The following is a 15546-nucleotide window of genomic DNA, read 5'->3' as shown; positions in this document are numbered from 1 at the left end:
AATGCAGTTTATAAAAATATAGCTCTATTCTCAAAAACTGGTTCAAAATCCATTTGGATTGTTTTTCTGGTACACACTGGCACAGAATCATAATGAAATGTCAAGGAAGCATTAAATTTCAAATCCTTTGACTTATGTTTAATTAAACTTAATATATAAACTTCATTATCCCTCAGTATCTTAGGTCCCTGGATCACCTAAGGTCCAAATGCAAAATAATCTATACGAGTTTTTACTGGGGAAAAAAATCTAAGGAAAGACTACTAGCTTGAATAAAAATACACAGGATCAACTTCAAAAATAAGTAGACAGAGGCAACATGGAAAGTATGTCAATACTAATTGCAAGTAGTGTATAACCTAGTATCTTAAAAATAGTTGCACAGTGCTTGCTTCGGCAGCACATGTACTAAAAACAGAACAATACAGGGAAGATTAGCATGCCCCCTGTGCAAGGATGACTTGCACATTTAAGACTTGTTCCACATTTCTGCACAGGGCATATTTAGGGCACTGAAACTATTCTATATGATACAGTAATGAGGAATATTATGCATTTGTCGAAACCCATAGAAGTGTACAATATAGGAAACTCCAATGTAAACTACAGACTTTAGTTAATAAGTGTATCAATATTGGCTTTTCAATTGTTAACAAATGCACCATAGTAATACAAGATGTTCACAGAACCTGTTACGAAGGGGAAATGGGTAAATGGCAACTCTGTACTTAATGCACAATTTTTCTGTGAGCTTAAATTGCTCTAAAAACAAATGAAGTCTATTTAAAAAAAAAACAAAAGGCCCAATTTCAGATAATGTTAATACCCCAAACAAAACCAACAAAAAACCAAAAACCCAGTGGCATAAATTCAGGGCTCTTTCTAAGAGACCCGGGAAACAAAGTGTTAAAATACCTGCATCTTTCTGGAGAGTCTTCTCTATCTTTCCTCCGGAACTTGCTGATGGTGTCATCAATTGTGCTTCCAATTTTATCACTCAGCTCACCTAATTTATCACTGAATGGAAAAGCACTCTTGTTTTTATCCCACTCCTCATCCCATTTTGATTTGGGCTCAGGATCATATCTTTCACCTAGATAGAGCATTAAAAAAAGAAGCAATTCTAAGGACATTAAATTCAAAAGGTATCTAGAAGTCCTTATTTCTCAGGCTTTTCCTCATAATAAAATCATTTTCAAAGGAAACAGAAAGCTCCCACAGTGCTGAATCAACACAATTACAGCAAGGCATAGCATGTAATGCCAGTCATTAAGTGGCAGGAATGCAGATTCAAAAGATTTTGTTTATGAATACTTACACAACCTTAATGCATAGCACAGCATATCAGGAAGTTCTTAAAGGCTACTGAAAGGAGTAGTGGAAAACACAAAACCAACACAAGCTATATAAGCAAAAGAGAAATGAAAATCTTTTTGTTTTCACAAAAGACACTTAATATGTTACATTTTATTCCTGTCCCTTAATGGTTTCCCAATTTTCAGAGAAGCATTGGATAGCAACAGTATCTTAAAAAATACAAACTGAAGGAACTCCACTCTGAATGCTACATGTCCCAATAAGCTAAAAAGTCTCAATAACTGTCACTCCTCAGTATCAAACTAAAAAAATAATTCAATGAATTTTCCGGGGATTGGAAAGCATTCCGTAATTACTGTACAAAGAAAGGATTACTCTAATTACCAAAAACTACACACACTAGAATCAGGAAGTATGCTCAAACAGTAGTTCAGAACAGTGTCAACCAATTCAAACACCCATTCCAAACATTATGCCAAGACTGGCGAAACGTAGAGCCTCTGTGTGAATTTGGGAATGCAGAGAATAGATCATGGCAGTAAACAAAAAACCCAAAATGTCAAGATTTGTTTTAGTCCTTGCCCCTAGGGACCCGAAGGAGACATAGGAATTACGGACACAAAATGAAACCCTTCCATTTCCATGTCCAAATCCAACTTAAGAAGCAACGGTAGAAGGTACAGAGAGCACGTGAAGTATTTTTAAAAAAGAAAACATTAAAAATTAAGGCAGGTTGGAAGAAAAGGAAAAGGACAATGAGAAACAACAAAATAACTGAAAAGTGGCTAATGGAGCTTTTGTTTTGAACTTTTGTTTATAGGATCTAAAAGGATACATAGCCTTTGGAGATTGAACAAAACCATTTTGCTGAATTGCCTGCTAAAATTGCAAGGCTGAAATTTTCTGTTAAGTGTTTAAGGATTTTAACATATTTACTGAATCTGGAAGTGACCATCAACTTAAAGAAAACATGACAAAATGAAGTTTTCTAGACAAAATTTAAACCAGGATGGTTTTTAAAAAAATAAGTGATTTTCCAACAATGTGTATGTACATTTCAACAACAATGTGATGAACTAGACTTCGGAAAGAAACAAATTTACACGAAAAATGGAAGTGGATGAAAACCAAACTGCTTAGCATGGCATGGTGAACATCATACTGAATTACTGCTAAAGATACTGGATATTGGCAAGACATTATCTAATGTCAGAATGAAAAAACACAAAACTGGCCAGGCGTGGTGGCTCATGCCTGTAATCCCAGCACTTTGGGAGGCCAAGGTGGGTGCATCACTTGAGGTCAGGAGTTCAAGACCAGCCTGGCCAACATGGCGAATCCCTAAAAATACAAAAATTGGCGAGGCATGGTGGCTCACGCCTGTGGTCCCAGCTTCTTGGGAGGATGAGGCAGAAGAATCACTTGAACCTGGGAGGCGGAGGTTGCAGTGAGCTGAGATGGCGCCACTGCACTCCAGCCTGGATGACAGAGCGAGACTTCTCAAAAAAAAAAAGAAAGAAAAAGAAAAAACACAAAACTGCTGGTAGTGATTAGTTAAGTCTGAATAACATAAAGCATGAACAATAACTTAGCAAAAGAATGTGATGCAAACACACAGGATATCCAACTCTTTAATACAGATGCTGCAGTTAGTGCATTGTGACTGAGTTTGAAAACGTATTCAATTTTCTAAGTTTAGCTGATATAATTATATATCATGCTGGCAAAAAGAAAGATACAAGCAAGAATAGTGTGGAAATAAGTTTCAAATAGCAATTTCTATTAAAAACACATTAAGTTGCTATAACTACTTTGGAAAAGCTAAAGAATAAAGTTACTACTTGGGTAAATAATCCAAAAACTTTGGACTTCCCCAAATAGAAACTCCAAAACATTATTTATATGCTTTAGGAGAAATATTTTTGCCCAATTCAAAAACTGACTTGAGGCCAACTCTGGTTGCACTGCCTATGAGTTAGCCCTATTAAAAAAGAAAAAGAAAAAACTGACTTGTATATGATGCTTCAATACAAAAAATGGAATTCTTCTGCTGTTAGAAACATCCTTAAATAGCTAACTAAATGCAGTATTTTTTCTTTGAGAGCGGGAAAGCAGAGGAACAAATGAGTAAGGATATTTTATATGTTAAGATTTTTACATGGTTCCACTGAAGGAGATATGAGAGCTCAATATAATCCAAATATAAACATATATGGGTGGGGGGAGCTGGAGAGCCTCAGTGAACAGCTGCTAAGATACACAGCACTGGCTAGTCTGCATATACGCAAAATGACCACGAGATTGTCGGAGCTCACAGAAGACAGAACAAGTCCAAAGGGACATGCAGTGAAAGACAGTTCTTATTTTGTGTATCTGCTTCAAGCACCTATGCCCTATTTTAGAGACACTATATTATTACATTAAAAACAAACATGAAAGATGAATGTTTTAGCTGCTTTTAAGTGTATTGGGAAGAATAAACAAAGCGATAGGCCTAGATGAAAAACTGAAAGTATCGTCAGTCTTCTTTTATATGTCAAATTATGCAATGCTTAAATAAAGAAAGAGAGACTGAGGCTGGGATGACTGTCAGGAAGCTTATCTGGTTTGGGCCAAAAATACAGCTAAATTGGTTTCAAATTAGAAAGATGAATTTCCTGATCAAACTTTATATTTTTATACTCTAAACTCTGAGTTATAGAAACTTTCTTCCTCCTTCTTTTTAAAATGGCAATCCTAAGAGGGAAGGGCATACATCTGTTTTAATCTCTGGATGACACCTCAAAGTATGCAGTCATATAATTAGCCATTAATGGTTAAAATCCTATTGCCGAACCCACAAGTTAAAAATAGGAAGATTCATGTGATAGTAGAAGCCAAAATTAGTACTGCGTGTATTTTAGTATTCTATGTATTCCTAGAAAAGAAAATTAGCATTTTGGTCTTTGGTATTTCACTGATTCTTAAAATATACTCAAGAAGCTAAGCTGATGCTTAGGTGTCAGCTTGTCTTTGATACTCACTGTATCTGAATCCTCCAACACTGTCTGAGGAAACCCCAACATACTTGTCTTTGTTCTTCTTTGCTTTCTTTCGCTCTTCACGAAGCCTGTCGTCATCCTGGGCAAATTCAACCAATTCCTTCACCTTCTGTCGAATATTTATACCCTGATCCTTGCCATGCTCATCTATGAGGATGGTAAGAGATAAGCAAAACCTAAGAATTCACTTAATATGTATCAAGCTCTTTAAGATAAAAAAAGACACAAAAACTTCAACATAAGAAACTAACTTCAATATTTAAAAAACAACAGAAAGAGGCAAGTTGTGCTATTTAACTTTGTCATTTCCTCTTCAGCAAATTCTAAGTTCTAAAATGGAATTTTGGCTTATAGAGCATGTAAAGGTGAACTAAAAAGGACCACAGATAATGGTACTATGCAAGGTCAATTAAAGATTCACTAAAAAGGATTACTGATGATGACCACACAAAATAGAAATATCCATAAGTACTATTGTGTTTTTCTATCATATTTTAAGAAAACAAATCAAAAGAACCCCTTTAGCATGTTAACAACTGAAAAGCATACAAATGTCTTGGTTTCTCCAGTACAAGTCTGAAACACTAATTATGAAGTTTTAGCGTAGCTCAAAAACTGAATTTTTAAAGTGCTTACAACTGGGGTATGCTACAAAATGAAATGTGCTTCATTCTCTAGCCTCTTTCACATTCAAAACACACTGTGGCCTTGCTGCCTTTGCACAGTAAATATTATTTGGTGGGAGGGAAAAAAAACCCAGCTTCAAACAGATGTGTGTGTTTTGGAGCTCTAACCTTTTCTTCCCATATGATTAAAGCTATTCCTTTATGGACACCACAGGGGACCAGTCTCCAGTGCATATTTTAATATAAACCCGAACACTCATGTTGTGTTGGTTCTGTTGTTATTAGCCAGTCTTTTCTGCAAGTTCTTGTCTTCACTAATTAATACTCTAGGGCCCCACGTCTTGGATTCTGCACTCGTCACACAACCAGCAACAGTCACATTCTAATTAGAGCAGAGAAGCTTCTAAGCTGGTTCAGGTGACTGACAACTCCAACTACTGTTTTAATTTGCTTATAAGGTTTTTCTATTGCTCACCTACAAAGTGGTAATTTTCCAGGGATCGTAAATCATAAATGTGTTCTCTGGCACTTGTAACAACACGCTCTGATCCATTCCTTATGAGGTAGGCTAGGAGCAGCAACGACTGTAAAAATACAAAGCAATAAATGATTTAATGAAATAAATTCCAGTAGAGCTTTGGTAAATGGTTAAAAACAAATAATTCTAACATTAGCAAATAAAGAATCTTCATGCTGGTGGTGAGGTTTCTTTACATTAGACTTTAAACACATAATCTAGAACTTACATAATCAATTTGAAGTTCCTCTTATATTAAGCATAATAAATAATTATAAATCATCTACTGGATACTATGTGTCAAAGACTTAAAAGAATAACTCTGATGTTCAAAATATCAGAATGTATGATATAAATAGACAATAAGGTTTCAGAAAGCTGACTCAGTTTTTACTTTTCATCTGAGCATTATGGAACTGAATTGCCAGAAATTATTTGGTAATTAAACAATCCTATAGTATTTTCCCCAGATAAAATTTAATTTTGAGGTTAATTATGTGGCTTTTGTTTTAAAAGGCTGTGGCCAGTCTCAGTGGCTCATGCCTGTAACCCCAGCACTTCCTGGGAGGCCAAGGTGGGCGGATCACTTGAGGTCACGAATTTGAGACCAGACTGGGCAACATGGTGAAACCTCGTCTCTACTAAAAACACAAAAATTAGCTAGGCATGGTGGCCCATGCCTGTAATCCCAGCTACTGAGGTGGCTGAGGCACAAGAAACACTCGAACCAGGTAAAGGTTGCAGTGAGCTGAGCCCACACCACTGCACTCCAGCCTCGGCGACAGAGAAACTCTGTCTCAAAAAAAAAAAAAAAGATTGTTACCAAAAAATAATAATTAAAAAAACCTGAAGGTAGAAAATTTTGCAAAACAGAGAGACATCTTCAAACACACACACAAAAAATAGCTGGGTATTGTGGCGCACACCTGTAGTCCTAGCTACTTAGGAGGTTGAGGCAGGAGGATCTCTTGAGCCCAGGAAGTCAAGACTGCAGTGAGCCAAGGGCACGCTACCACATTCTGGCTTGGGTGACAAAGCCAGACTGTCTCAAAAACAAACAAACAACAACCAATCCCCACTCCCAAATTAAATTTTGTTAAAATGTAAATTTAGAATGACTGCTAATGGGTATAGGGTTTCTTTACAGGGTGATAAAAATGTTCTGGAATTAGACAGTAGTTACTCCTACAAAACTTTGTGAAAATACTATATAATAAATTGTACCTTTTGAACTTAACAATGCTTGGAACAAACTTCACTTGATCAGGTATATGAAAATCTAGTTAGGCGGAGAGTAGGGGGCAGCAAAAACAAAAAAAATCTAGTTAGGTTGGTGAAACTGAGGGACACAAAACCTCCTTCTACCAGTAATTTACAGCCATGTGTCACTTAACGATGGGGATATGTTCTGCGTAATGTGCCATTAGACAATTTCATCATTGTATTAATACCATAGAGTGTACTTACACAAACCTAGATGGTATGGCCTGCTACACACTGACAATCTATGGGACAACCTATTGCTTCTTGGCTACAAACCTGTGCAGCGTTGTTACTGTAATGACTACTATAGGCAGCTGTAACACAATGCTGAGTATTTTTGTATCTAAACATAGAAAAGGTACAGAAAAAATAGAGTATTATATTCCAACGGGACCACTGTCATATAAGCAGACCATCATTGACTAAAATGTCCTTATGTGGTATATATGACTTTAAAAAAGGAGTTTACCCAAGAATTTTTAAAAAACCAAAAAACTAAAAGGAAATTTAATTTACAGAAATTTCAATTATTTCATCACACCTACCATACAACCTGAGGGAATGACACTGAATGTTTTCAGAAAGAAATAACATAAAAAAAATGAAACTAACACATAGATTTTCAATCCTAAAAGCCAAACTATGTCATTTTGGATAGCAAAGAAAAACATTCTGAAGAAGCAAGAAAATATGATAGGTTATAGAAGCATAGATGACTATATTATTATAGAATTCTGCATTATATGAGATCAGAACAAAAAGAATCTGATAAAAAGTTCATATTCATAAATTTAAAGTTAGAATTATATTTTGAACATTTTTGATACACAATACTGTGAGAATACTATCATAAATTAGGTAAATTTCTATGTCGATGACAAATCATATCAGACTGTGGTATTCATCTTAACTGCTCATACACTAAACATGCACACTACTCTACTATAGATTCATTATTTTTGATATGCACAAACATTCTAGTAGGAAAAATTTTAAGAAATAATCAACATTTAGAAGTATTATTAAGAATTTCTCATTCAGAACAATTGTTCATGATGACTAGAAAACAGAACACATATAACAAATCTACTTCTTTCATGTGTTTTCGATTATTCTATTCTAGGATTTAATATACTTCAAAATCACCTATGTATATATACCTTAAATTTCCAGCATTTGTTTTCAGCATGTCAAGTAATTAAAGCAGACTTGTGTCCATACCTTATAAACTCTTCTCCAATTCTTTTTGTTGTCTTTTAACATTCGTGACCAAAGCATGTTCATAAGTTCTGGAAACTGTTCATACATAAATGTAGCCCTGAAAAAAGAATCATTTTCTTTAAGAGTCTGCAATATATTAATTTTGACAGTAGATGGCAGACTTGTTCTAATTTGGTGTTTCCCCGAAGAGTTTTTACAAATTAATAAACTTAATTCAAAAAATTTAGAAGATATGTACTTCCTTGAAAATGTTTTCCCTATGTTTTATACACTACCTGGCACATATGTAAACCCCACTAATTAATCAATACTTTGTAATTAACAATTAATTTAATTAATTAATATACTTTGCAAGCTCTTCGTTCACTGGTACAATGGCCCAGATGTTCACAGAAAAATTTTTTTGTAACTTTCACTTCAAGTTATTTTACATGCATTTGTCAAAATTTTACATGGTGAGCTACAGCATATCTCAAAACTTCATTGAAAAAGATACATTGTGGGTTTCTTTTTTGAGCCAAATTTTTAAGGGGAATGGATTGCATAAAACTTTCCACATTAGTATCTGAAACTTTCTACATTAGTATCTGAATGATTATGCAAAATTTATATTTTGGCAGCCAAGTAGTTTAAATCTGAAAGCAAATTTCACATTTCTGTGTTAAGACACTTTGATTTTTTTCTGCACTGCTGAGTCAAATTATCACTTACTTGGCAATCTCTCCCATGAGTTGCCCAGAAGGTCCCCAAGGATCATCGTTCGTTGCCTCTCGAACCTTAGACTCGATCTCTGAATAATTCATAACCACATTGGTGCTGTAGAGAAAAAAAATGCACGCACACACGCACAAAGATTAGCATTAAAACTGAGAAACACATGAAAACTTAATAATGACACTACTGGGTGTCCTAATGAGCTACCTCTACAGGATGGGAGAGAAAACATCTTTTGTGCACAAGCTACCCCAAGGACACTATGTAACACACTTAAGTTATCTTTAAGCAGATTTTACTATTCCATTAGCCTTCAAGAATACAGATGAGAGATTACATTAGAGCTGGCGTAAGTCCAGTAAAAAATGGCTGAGGGTCAAATTAAAAAAAAAAAAAAAACTGAACATGCTGGAGTCTTATTTATAAAACGAAGTTGTCAGTTTCTTGACCAGATCTGGTTTACATGCAATGCAGGCTTATGTTTCCTGCTTATAGAAATTCTATAAATTAGGCAAAATTATGTAACAGCTGAACAGTATCTATACCACATTTTTAAAAAAGAATAAATCAAAGATATCTACAGATGTTTAGAACGACTATAAACATTGAACTGTAATCCTTGAGACTTTTTTCCTTACTCTATCATATGCACTTCTATGTCATATATTCACTGTAACCCTCACTTTTACTGGCTGCATAATATTCCATCAGGAGATTGTATGATGGACACTTAACTTTCCCTTAGGTCTTCGGCAATAATCAAGAACATGGGCCTCAGGAGTCAGAAAGATCTGATTCCAATCACTTACTATGTGACCTTTGACAAAATTATGTTAATTATCTTAATCTCAGTTTCCTCAACCAATAAATAAGAATACTACCTCAAAGGCTAGCACAGCAAATGGTGTTTATTTAGCACAGTGTCTGATATATAGAAAGTACTCAATATATGTTAGCTATTATTACTATTAAATATAATAACCAACACCAGCCTGGGCAACACAGTGAGACCTGGTCTCCAAAAAAAATAAATAAATAAATAAAAATTAGCCAGACATGTTGGCATGCACCTGTAGTCCCAGCTACTGGGGAGGCTGAGGTGGGAAGACTGCTTGATCCCAGTAGGTCAAGGCTTCAGGAAGCCATGATCGCCCAACTGTACTCCAGCCTGGGCAACAGAGCAAGACCCTGTCTCCAAAAAACAAAAGGAAATATATATAAAATAACCATCTATTAGGAATATTTCAAAACATTATGTAATATTTTTATATGAAAGAATTCACTTTGGGAAAAATCAGATTAAGACATGAGATGGCAAAATATTTGGTTAAAATGGAATTTCTCAGGCTTATACGAATTTAAGAATCCAAAGACACTTTGAGAATAAAGAAATACTGCAAAAATCTGACATCCTAGAGTAGTATTCATTTGACATCGAAAGCTCCAATTATTACCAAATAATTGTTATAACAGGTATCTGTGAATATGGTAATTCAATTCTTCCACTTAACATTAAGTCTTAGAAATAGTGAAAAATCAGAATTTGGTAACTATTACATACATATACCCCACTTTTGCTATATGGTTTTTCAGTCATCAAAAAGTTCTATTTTTAAAATAAGGAAGGTTTGGTTGAAATTGGCACTCAAATCTCTTAAATATAAATTTCAAATTTATTACAAACACTTCAATTTCTTCATGTTTAAAGAACAGACCAACAAACAGGTTTGGGTCAAATTTTAAAGGAACAATTATGCATATAAGTGTGACTTGCCAAAAAACTGAATCAATCTGGCTTTCAGATTTAAATTCAGAACACTGTTCTACTATGGAAGAAAAGCAAAATACTATTATTTTCTTTCAAATCTTGGAGAAAGCTGCCTCCTAAGATATCAGTTAATGTGATGAAATAAATATAAATTCCTTCCCCAGGACTAAAATAAATCCACAATCTCCACTGCCCACCCCCCCTTAAAAATGTTAAGACCACTAAGGAATACATTTTCGTTAAAATCCAGTAATGGTTCTATTACAACAGTTTTATGTATAAATGTAGAATAATTTTCCTAATTTTATCAACCATGGAACCAAAATAAAACTAAGGCAGCCAATAACAGATTCACAATTTAAGATGCCACAAAATGATGAATTTCAGAATGCTTTTGTTTATCCTGGTGGCTGAAGAATGCTTGGCTTAGGCAGTTAAAAGTGTCAAAATGCAGCTGTGAAAATGAACAATAGCAATTAGGATTATAATTCACCCAAGCATTTCATTACCAAGAATGCACTTGAAATCTCTTTGCATTGTTTAATTTGTTGGAGAAAAAGATGAAAGAAGTTAATCTCCAGTCCATGTACATGAAATATTTTTACCAGAGCCTTCATAAATGCTGTAGCTTTCAGAACACTGCTTTCCTTGTTCAAGTGACAAAGGCTCATGGGTCAAATAAGAAAGGTTCTGTTTCCCTAACCCTTCACAAGATTCTTAGCTGAAGGCCTGTGTGAGTGCTCTGTGTTTAGAGGGAGAGGTGGCAGAGAGCCAATAATCTAAGAATCTCATTTCTTTGGTTGAAAAACAATGGGAGCCATCAGAACATACTCACAATATAGTTATTAAGTATATCCACAGAAGGATATGGCAAACATAAAACAAAAAAATAACAGAATGCTTACACAAAGAATCCAGATCTATTAAAAGTTATTTTCTAGGCCAGGTGCAGTGGCTCCTACCCGTAATCCCCAGCACTTTGGGAGGACGAGGCAGCTGGATTGCTTGAGCCTACAAGTTCCACACCAGCCTGGCCAACATGGCAAAACTCCGTCACTACAAAAAATACAAAAATTTGCCGGGCGTGGTAGCGTGTACCTGTGGTCCCAGCTTCTCAGGACCCTGAGGTGGGAGGACTGCATAGGCCCAGGAGGTTGAGGCTACAGAGAACAAGACCCTGTCTCCCATTCCCCTCCTCACAAAAAAGCTATTTTCCAATGAAGCTGTTGCTTTCAGAAACTGCAAAGAACTCCCTCAAGATGAGATTTGATGGCACAAAGAATTCCAAAACAAAGTATTTTAAGCTTCAATTAATTCAGAAACAAATGTAAACTAAAAACAACACTGTATGGTTTGGCCTTATTCCAGGTCATTTAAAAATAACTATTTCTAAAAAGGTAGAAATGGCATTTTGATTGTTCCTTTCTCATGTTTTCTACTGCCCTCAATCTATGCCCTACCCATAATTCCAGTGACCTTGTTTAAAAAGGAAAACAATCCCTCCGTGCTAAAAATAAAAATAAAAATAATGTCCAGATTTGAAAGGAAAAAACAGCTAGTTTAATTCTGAAAACTTCTGACACAAATGTTTTAAGAGTGTATCACAGACGCTAGAGGGGGCACTCTCAATGGTTTCTTAAACACACACAACAATCCAGACAAAGGTCTAGAATTTGATCTGCAAACAAAATTACAGAAAAAGACACTGCCCCTCCCCAGTAAATTTCATACCATTTAAACTAACACTACAGTCAAACAAGTGACTTATGGACTTTCACCAATCCTAAATTGAGATTCCTAACTTGAAATTTTAAAAAGTTATCTCTTTACACTTTGTTGTTTTCTTAAAGTACAGGCAACCATTATTATGACCTTCTGTTGAAGGCTGAAAGTCTTTGGATACAGGCTTTTCTACTTACATTTCCTTTCATGTAATTATCATTATAACACTTAAGAAAGTAACCAAGAATACTTTGATAACACCAAAAAATTTTTCTGTATATTATTTTAAACGCGTCTGACAGTAATATCAAAAGAAAACTTGACTCACAAAATATCTAATGATTTTTAACATTTCTGCTGTCGCCATCAATAACTACCTTTTATTTAGATTTTTATCTGTATTTAATTTCTGCAAACATAAAGAGACATGAGAATGTAATAATGGAGGGAAAGTAAAAGAAGAAAAATAACTTTAAGAAATGCTGCTGTTTCACAAGAGAACATAAACCAGGAAAAAAAATGTTGCTGTAATTTTTACATTTCTTCACTAGTTTAAATAGTATCTGTAATTTTGAGAACAATCTAATAGTCACCAGAAAGTACAAAATGAGCCCTTCTCACATGTGTTCTATCTAGGCTTACTCAACATATTAACTTTCTCTTTGCTTAAAACAAGAGTCTTGAAAATGAGTAACCTGAAGAGTAGGTTTCTCTGTCCTGATAAAGATAGGTAATTATTAGGATCACACTGTTTAAATTTAACAGTTACAACTACTGGGTAGTTCAGCAGTATAACTGGCTAACAATACCAAATCTTAAGGGACTCTAATATTAGGCCAAAAAGAAAGTTAAGAGAGGGAATGAAAGATGGAAGGAATCACCAAAGAACGAAGAATACAAGAATAAAATCCACAGACACAATCATTATTGTTTATATTGGTGAAACTGTTTGTTGTTTCCACAGTGCTTTTACTCGTTTTCACATCTGTTTCTCAGAACACTCCAGCAACTTAACTCTGCACAACTCAGCAACACTGACTCACTAGATCTTTAGTGCCAACTGCGAGAAGTTACCATCCTCAAGTTTTGCACACATGATTTGATATGGTTTGGCTCTGTGTCCCCACCCAAATCTCATCTTGAATTGTACTCTCATAATTCCCACGTGTTGGGACGGACCTGGTGGGAGATAATTTGAATCATGAGGGCGGTTTCCCTCATACTGTTCTCGTGGTAGTGAGTAAGTCTCATGAGATCTGATGGTCTTTTTTTTTTTTTTTTTTATACTTTAAGTTCTAGGGTACATGTGCACAACGTGCAGGTGTATACACGTGCCATGTTGGTGTGCTGCACCTGTTAGCTCGTCATTTACATTAGGTATATCTAATGCTATCCCTCCCAAGACCTGATGGTCTTATCAGGGGTTTCCGCTTTTGCCTCTTCCTCATTTTCTCTTGCTGCTGCCATGGAAAAAGTGCCTTTCACCTCCCGCCATGATTCTGGGGCCTCCCCAGCCATGTGGAACTGTAAGTCCAATTAAACCTCTTTTTCTTCCCAGTCTTGGGTATGCCTTTATCAGCAGCATGAAAATGGACTAACACATGCTTCTAGAGCTATGTAAACACAGCCAATATTCAGTTAGTCAAGGGTCAACTATTCAGTTTATAAATTACTAGTGTTCATTGTAGCCCTCCTCTTTATTCTCCATTTTCTGCTTATTTGACTACTTGATATTCAGGTAATATCAAATTATTTTACTTGGTAAGTTTCAGTCCAGTTTTTAGAGGTAGAATTGGTTAAAAGCTAAAATGAGGCTTTTACTTACAGATAGTCAATACTTCTTATCTACATTAAGAATCATCAGTAAAATAATTAACAAGAAAAAACTTGAGCAGTCCTTATTGGTATTTTTTCCTCTTAAAAGTTCAAGAATATGCTTTGCTAAAACAAAACTATATACCAAGAGAAAAGGTAAAGTATAGGTATAATGTGTTACTAACTGCTAACAAAGGAATAAGGAGGAAACTGAAACAGATTGAGAAGTATTTTTCCCAGTTTGCCTTTTAAATTTTATTCCTTTTAAAAAAACTGAAGTCAAATGAATCTATATTTTTTATATGGTTTCTCTTTGTTTTAAGCTTATTGTCAAGATTTCACTCATCCTGAGATCAGGCAATCTTTTATTTGAGACCTCTAAATGTGTTTTGATGTATACATGCATACACACACCCATACTAAGATAATTTAAAAGACAGAAACATCTGGAGACAGAAATAAACATAACTTAGTTCCAAGCAACAGTTTTAAATAATGGTTTTTTTCTTTATATTAATACTTTCCTGTATTTTCCAAATTTTTTCAAAGTATTATATTGTAACCAAGGTTAAACTACTAAAGGCCATTAAAAATACAAGTACTGTATCATCATTAGCTACATTTTAACTATTTATAGGCAAGTAAACATCATGGTAGACCACATGAATATTATCTGCACTTCCAATATCTTGTCTTATCAGGTTAATAAGTGCAGCAAACAGTAACTAAAATATATACATACAGACTAAAATATGTACACCAAGTGCTATGTATGCAAAACCACAGAGAACAATTTAAGTACCCAATTTTGGAATTAATATGATTTTTAAAAACTGTATTAGGGATGAATAATTCTTGACATCAAAACCTGTATTTAAAAGTCACCTTTTATCCTCAATGCCACAAAGGTTTCAGAAAAGATACTTTTATAAATTAAGTGTTGTAGAACGGTTACGCTCTTATTAAGTATAAATCTTAATATTTTTTTAACCATAAAACACCCATAAAATTAACATTGTAGAATAGGGGTACCCAACCCCCAGAGTTGTGGACCGGCCTGTTGGGAATGGGGCTGCACAGCAGGACGTGAGCAACGGCGAGCGAGCATCACTGCCTGAGCTCTGCCTCCTGTCAGATCAGTGGTGGCCTAAGATTCTCATAGGAGCGTGAACCCTGTTGTGAACTGTGCATGTGAGGGACCTAGGTTGTGTGCTCCTTATGAGAATCTAATAATGCCTGATGGTCTGAGATGGAACAGTTTCATCTGGAAACTATCCTCCCCAACCCCTGGTCTGTGGAAAAATTGTCTTCCACAAAACCGATCCCTGGTGCCAAAAAGGTTAGACCACTGCTGTAGAAGACAGTTTCCTCAGGTAACAAAAGTCTTAAACCAGAAACATTTGCTCTTTCTTTTTATGTTTCCATCCATAACATTAGAGAAATAGTTTTAAGAATAACTCTAGAAGCTAGATAATGAATCTTGTGATATTCATTTTTTATCAGGGGATAGCCTCCACCACATTACCCTTGTTTGCAAGCTGA

The 15546-nt window shown here is 35.1% G+C and overlaps 1 protein-coding gene and 1 non-coding gene across 6 annotated transcripts in view; one reads left to right on the top strand and one right to left on the bottom strand.

Annotated features, from left to right (window-relative positions):
• Nucleotides 1–15546, bottom strand: part of CLINT1 (clathrin interactor 1) — a 71397-nt gene that overhangs the window by 23073 nt on the left and 32778 nt on the right. For 4 of the 5 annotated variants that reach the window (XM_055285455.2, XM_055285456.2, XM_063642658.1 and 1 more), the window contains exons 2-6: nt 8697–8801; nt 7986–8082; nt 5460–5568; nt 4341–4505; nt 916–1093 (exon numbers count right to left, since the gene is read on the bottom strand). In XM_055285455.2, coding sequence (XP_055141430.1) covers nt 916–1093; nt 4341–4505; nt 5460–5568; nt 7986–8082; nt 8697–8801 — 654 coding nt within the window. Of the gene's footprint in view, nt 1–915; nt 1094–4340; nt 4506–5459; nt 5569–7985; nt 8083–8696; nt 8802–9769; nt 9883–15546 lie in introns of those variants that run through there. The other variant, XM_055285457.2, reaches the window with a different exon arrangement.
• Nucleotides 385–491, top strand: LOC129487016 (U6 spliceosomal RNA). Its single transcript, XR_008659158.1, has one exon. It is a non-coding gene; the product is annotated as a U6 spliceosomal RNA (small nuclear RNA).

The sequence above is a fragment of the Symphalangus syndactylus genome, chromosome 7 (genome assembly GCF_028878055.3).
Source record: "Symphalangus syndactylus isolate Jambi chromosome 7, NHGRI_mSymSyn1-v2.1_pri, whole genome shotgun sequence".
NCBI lineage: Eukaryota > Metazoa > Chordata > Mammalia > Primates > Hylobatidae > Symphalangus > Symphalangus syndactylus.
The sequence above is the reverse complement of the archived record's forward strand: the minus strand, read 5'-3'. Positions and strand labels throughout refer to the sequence as shown.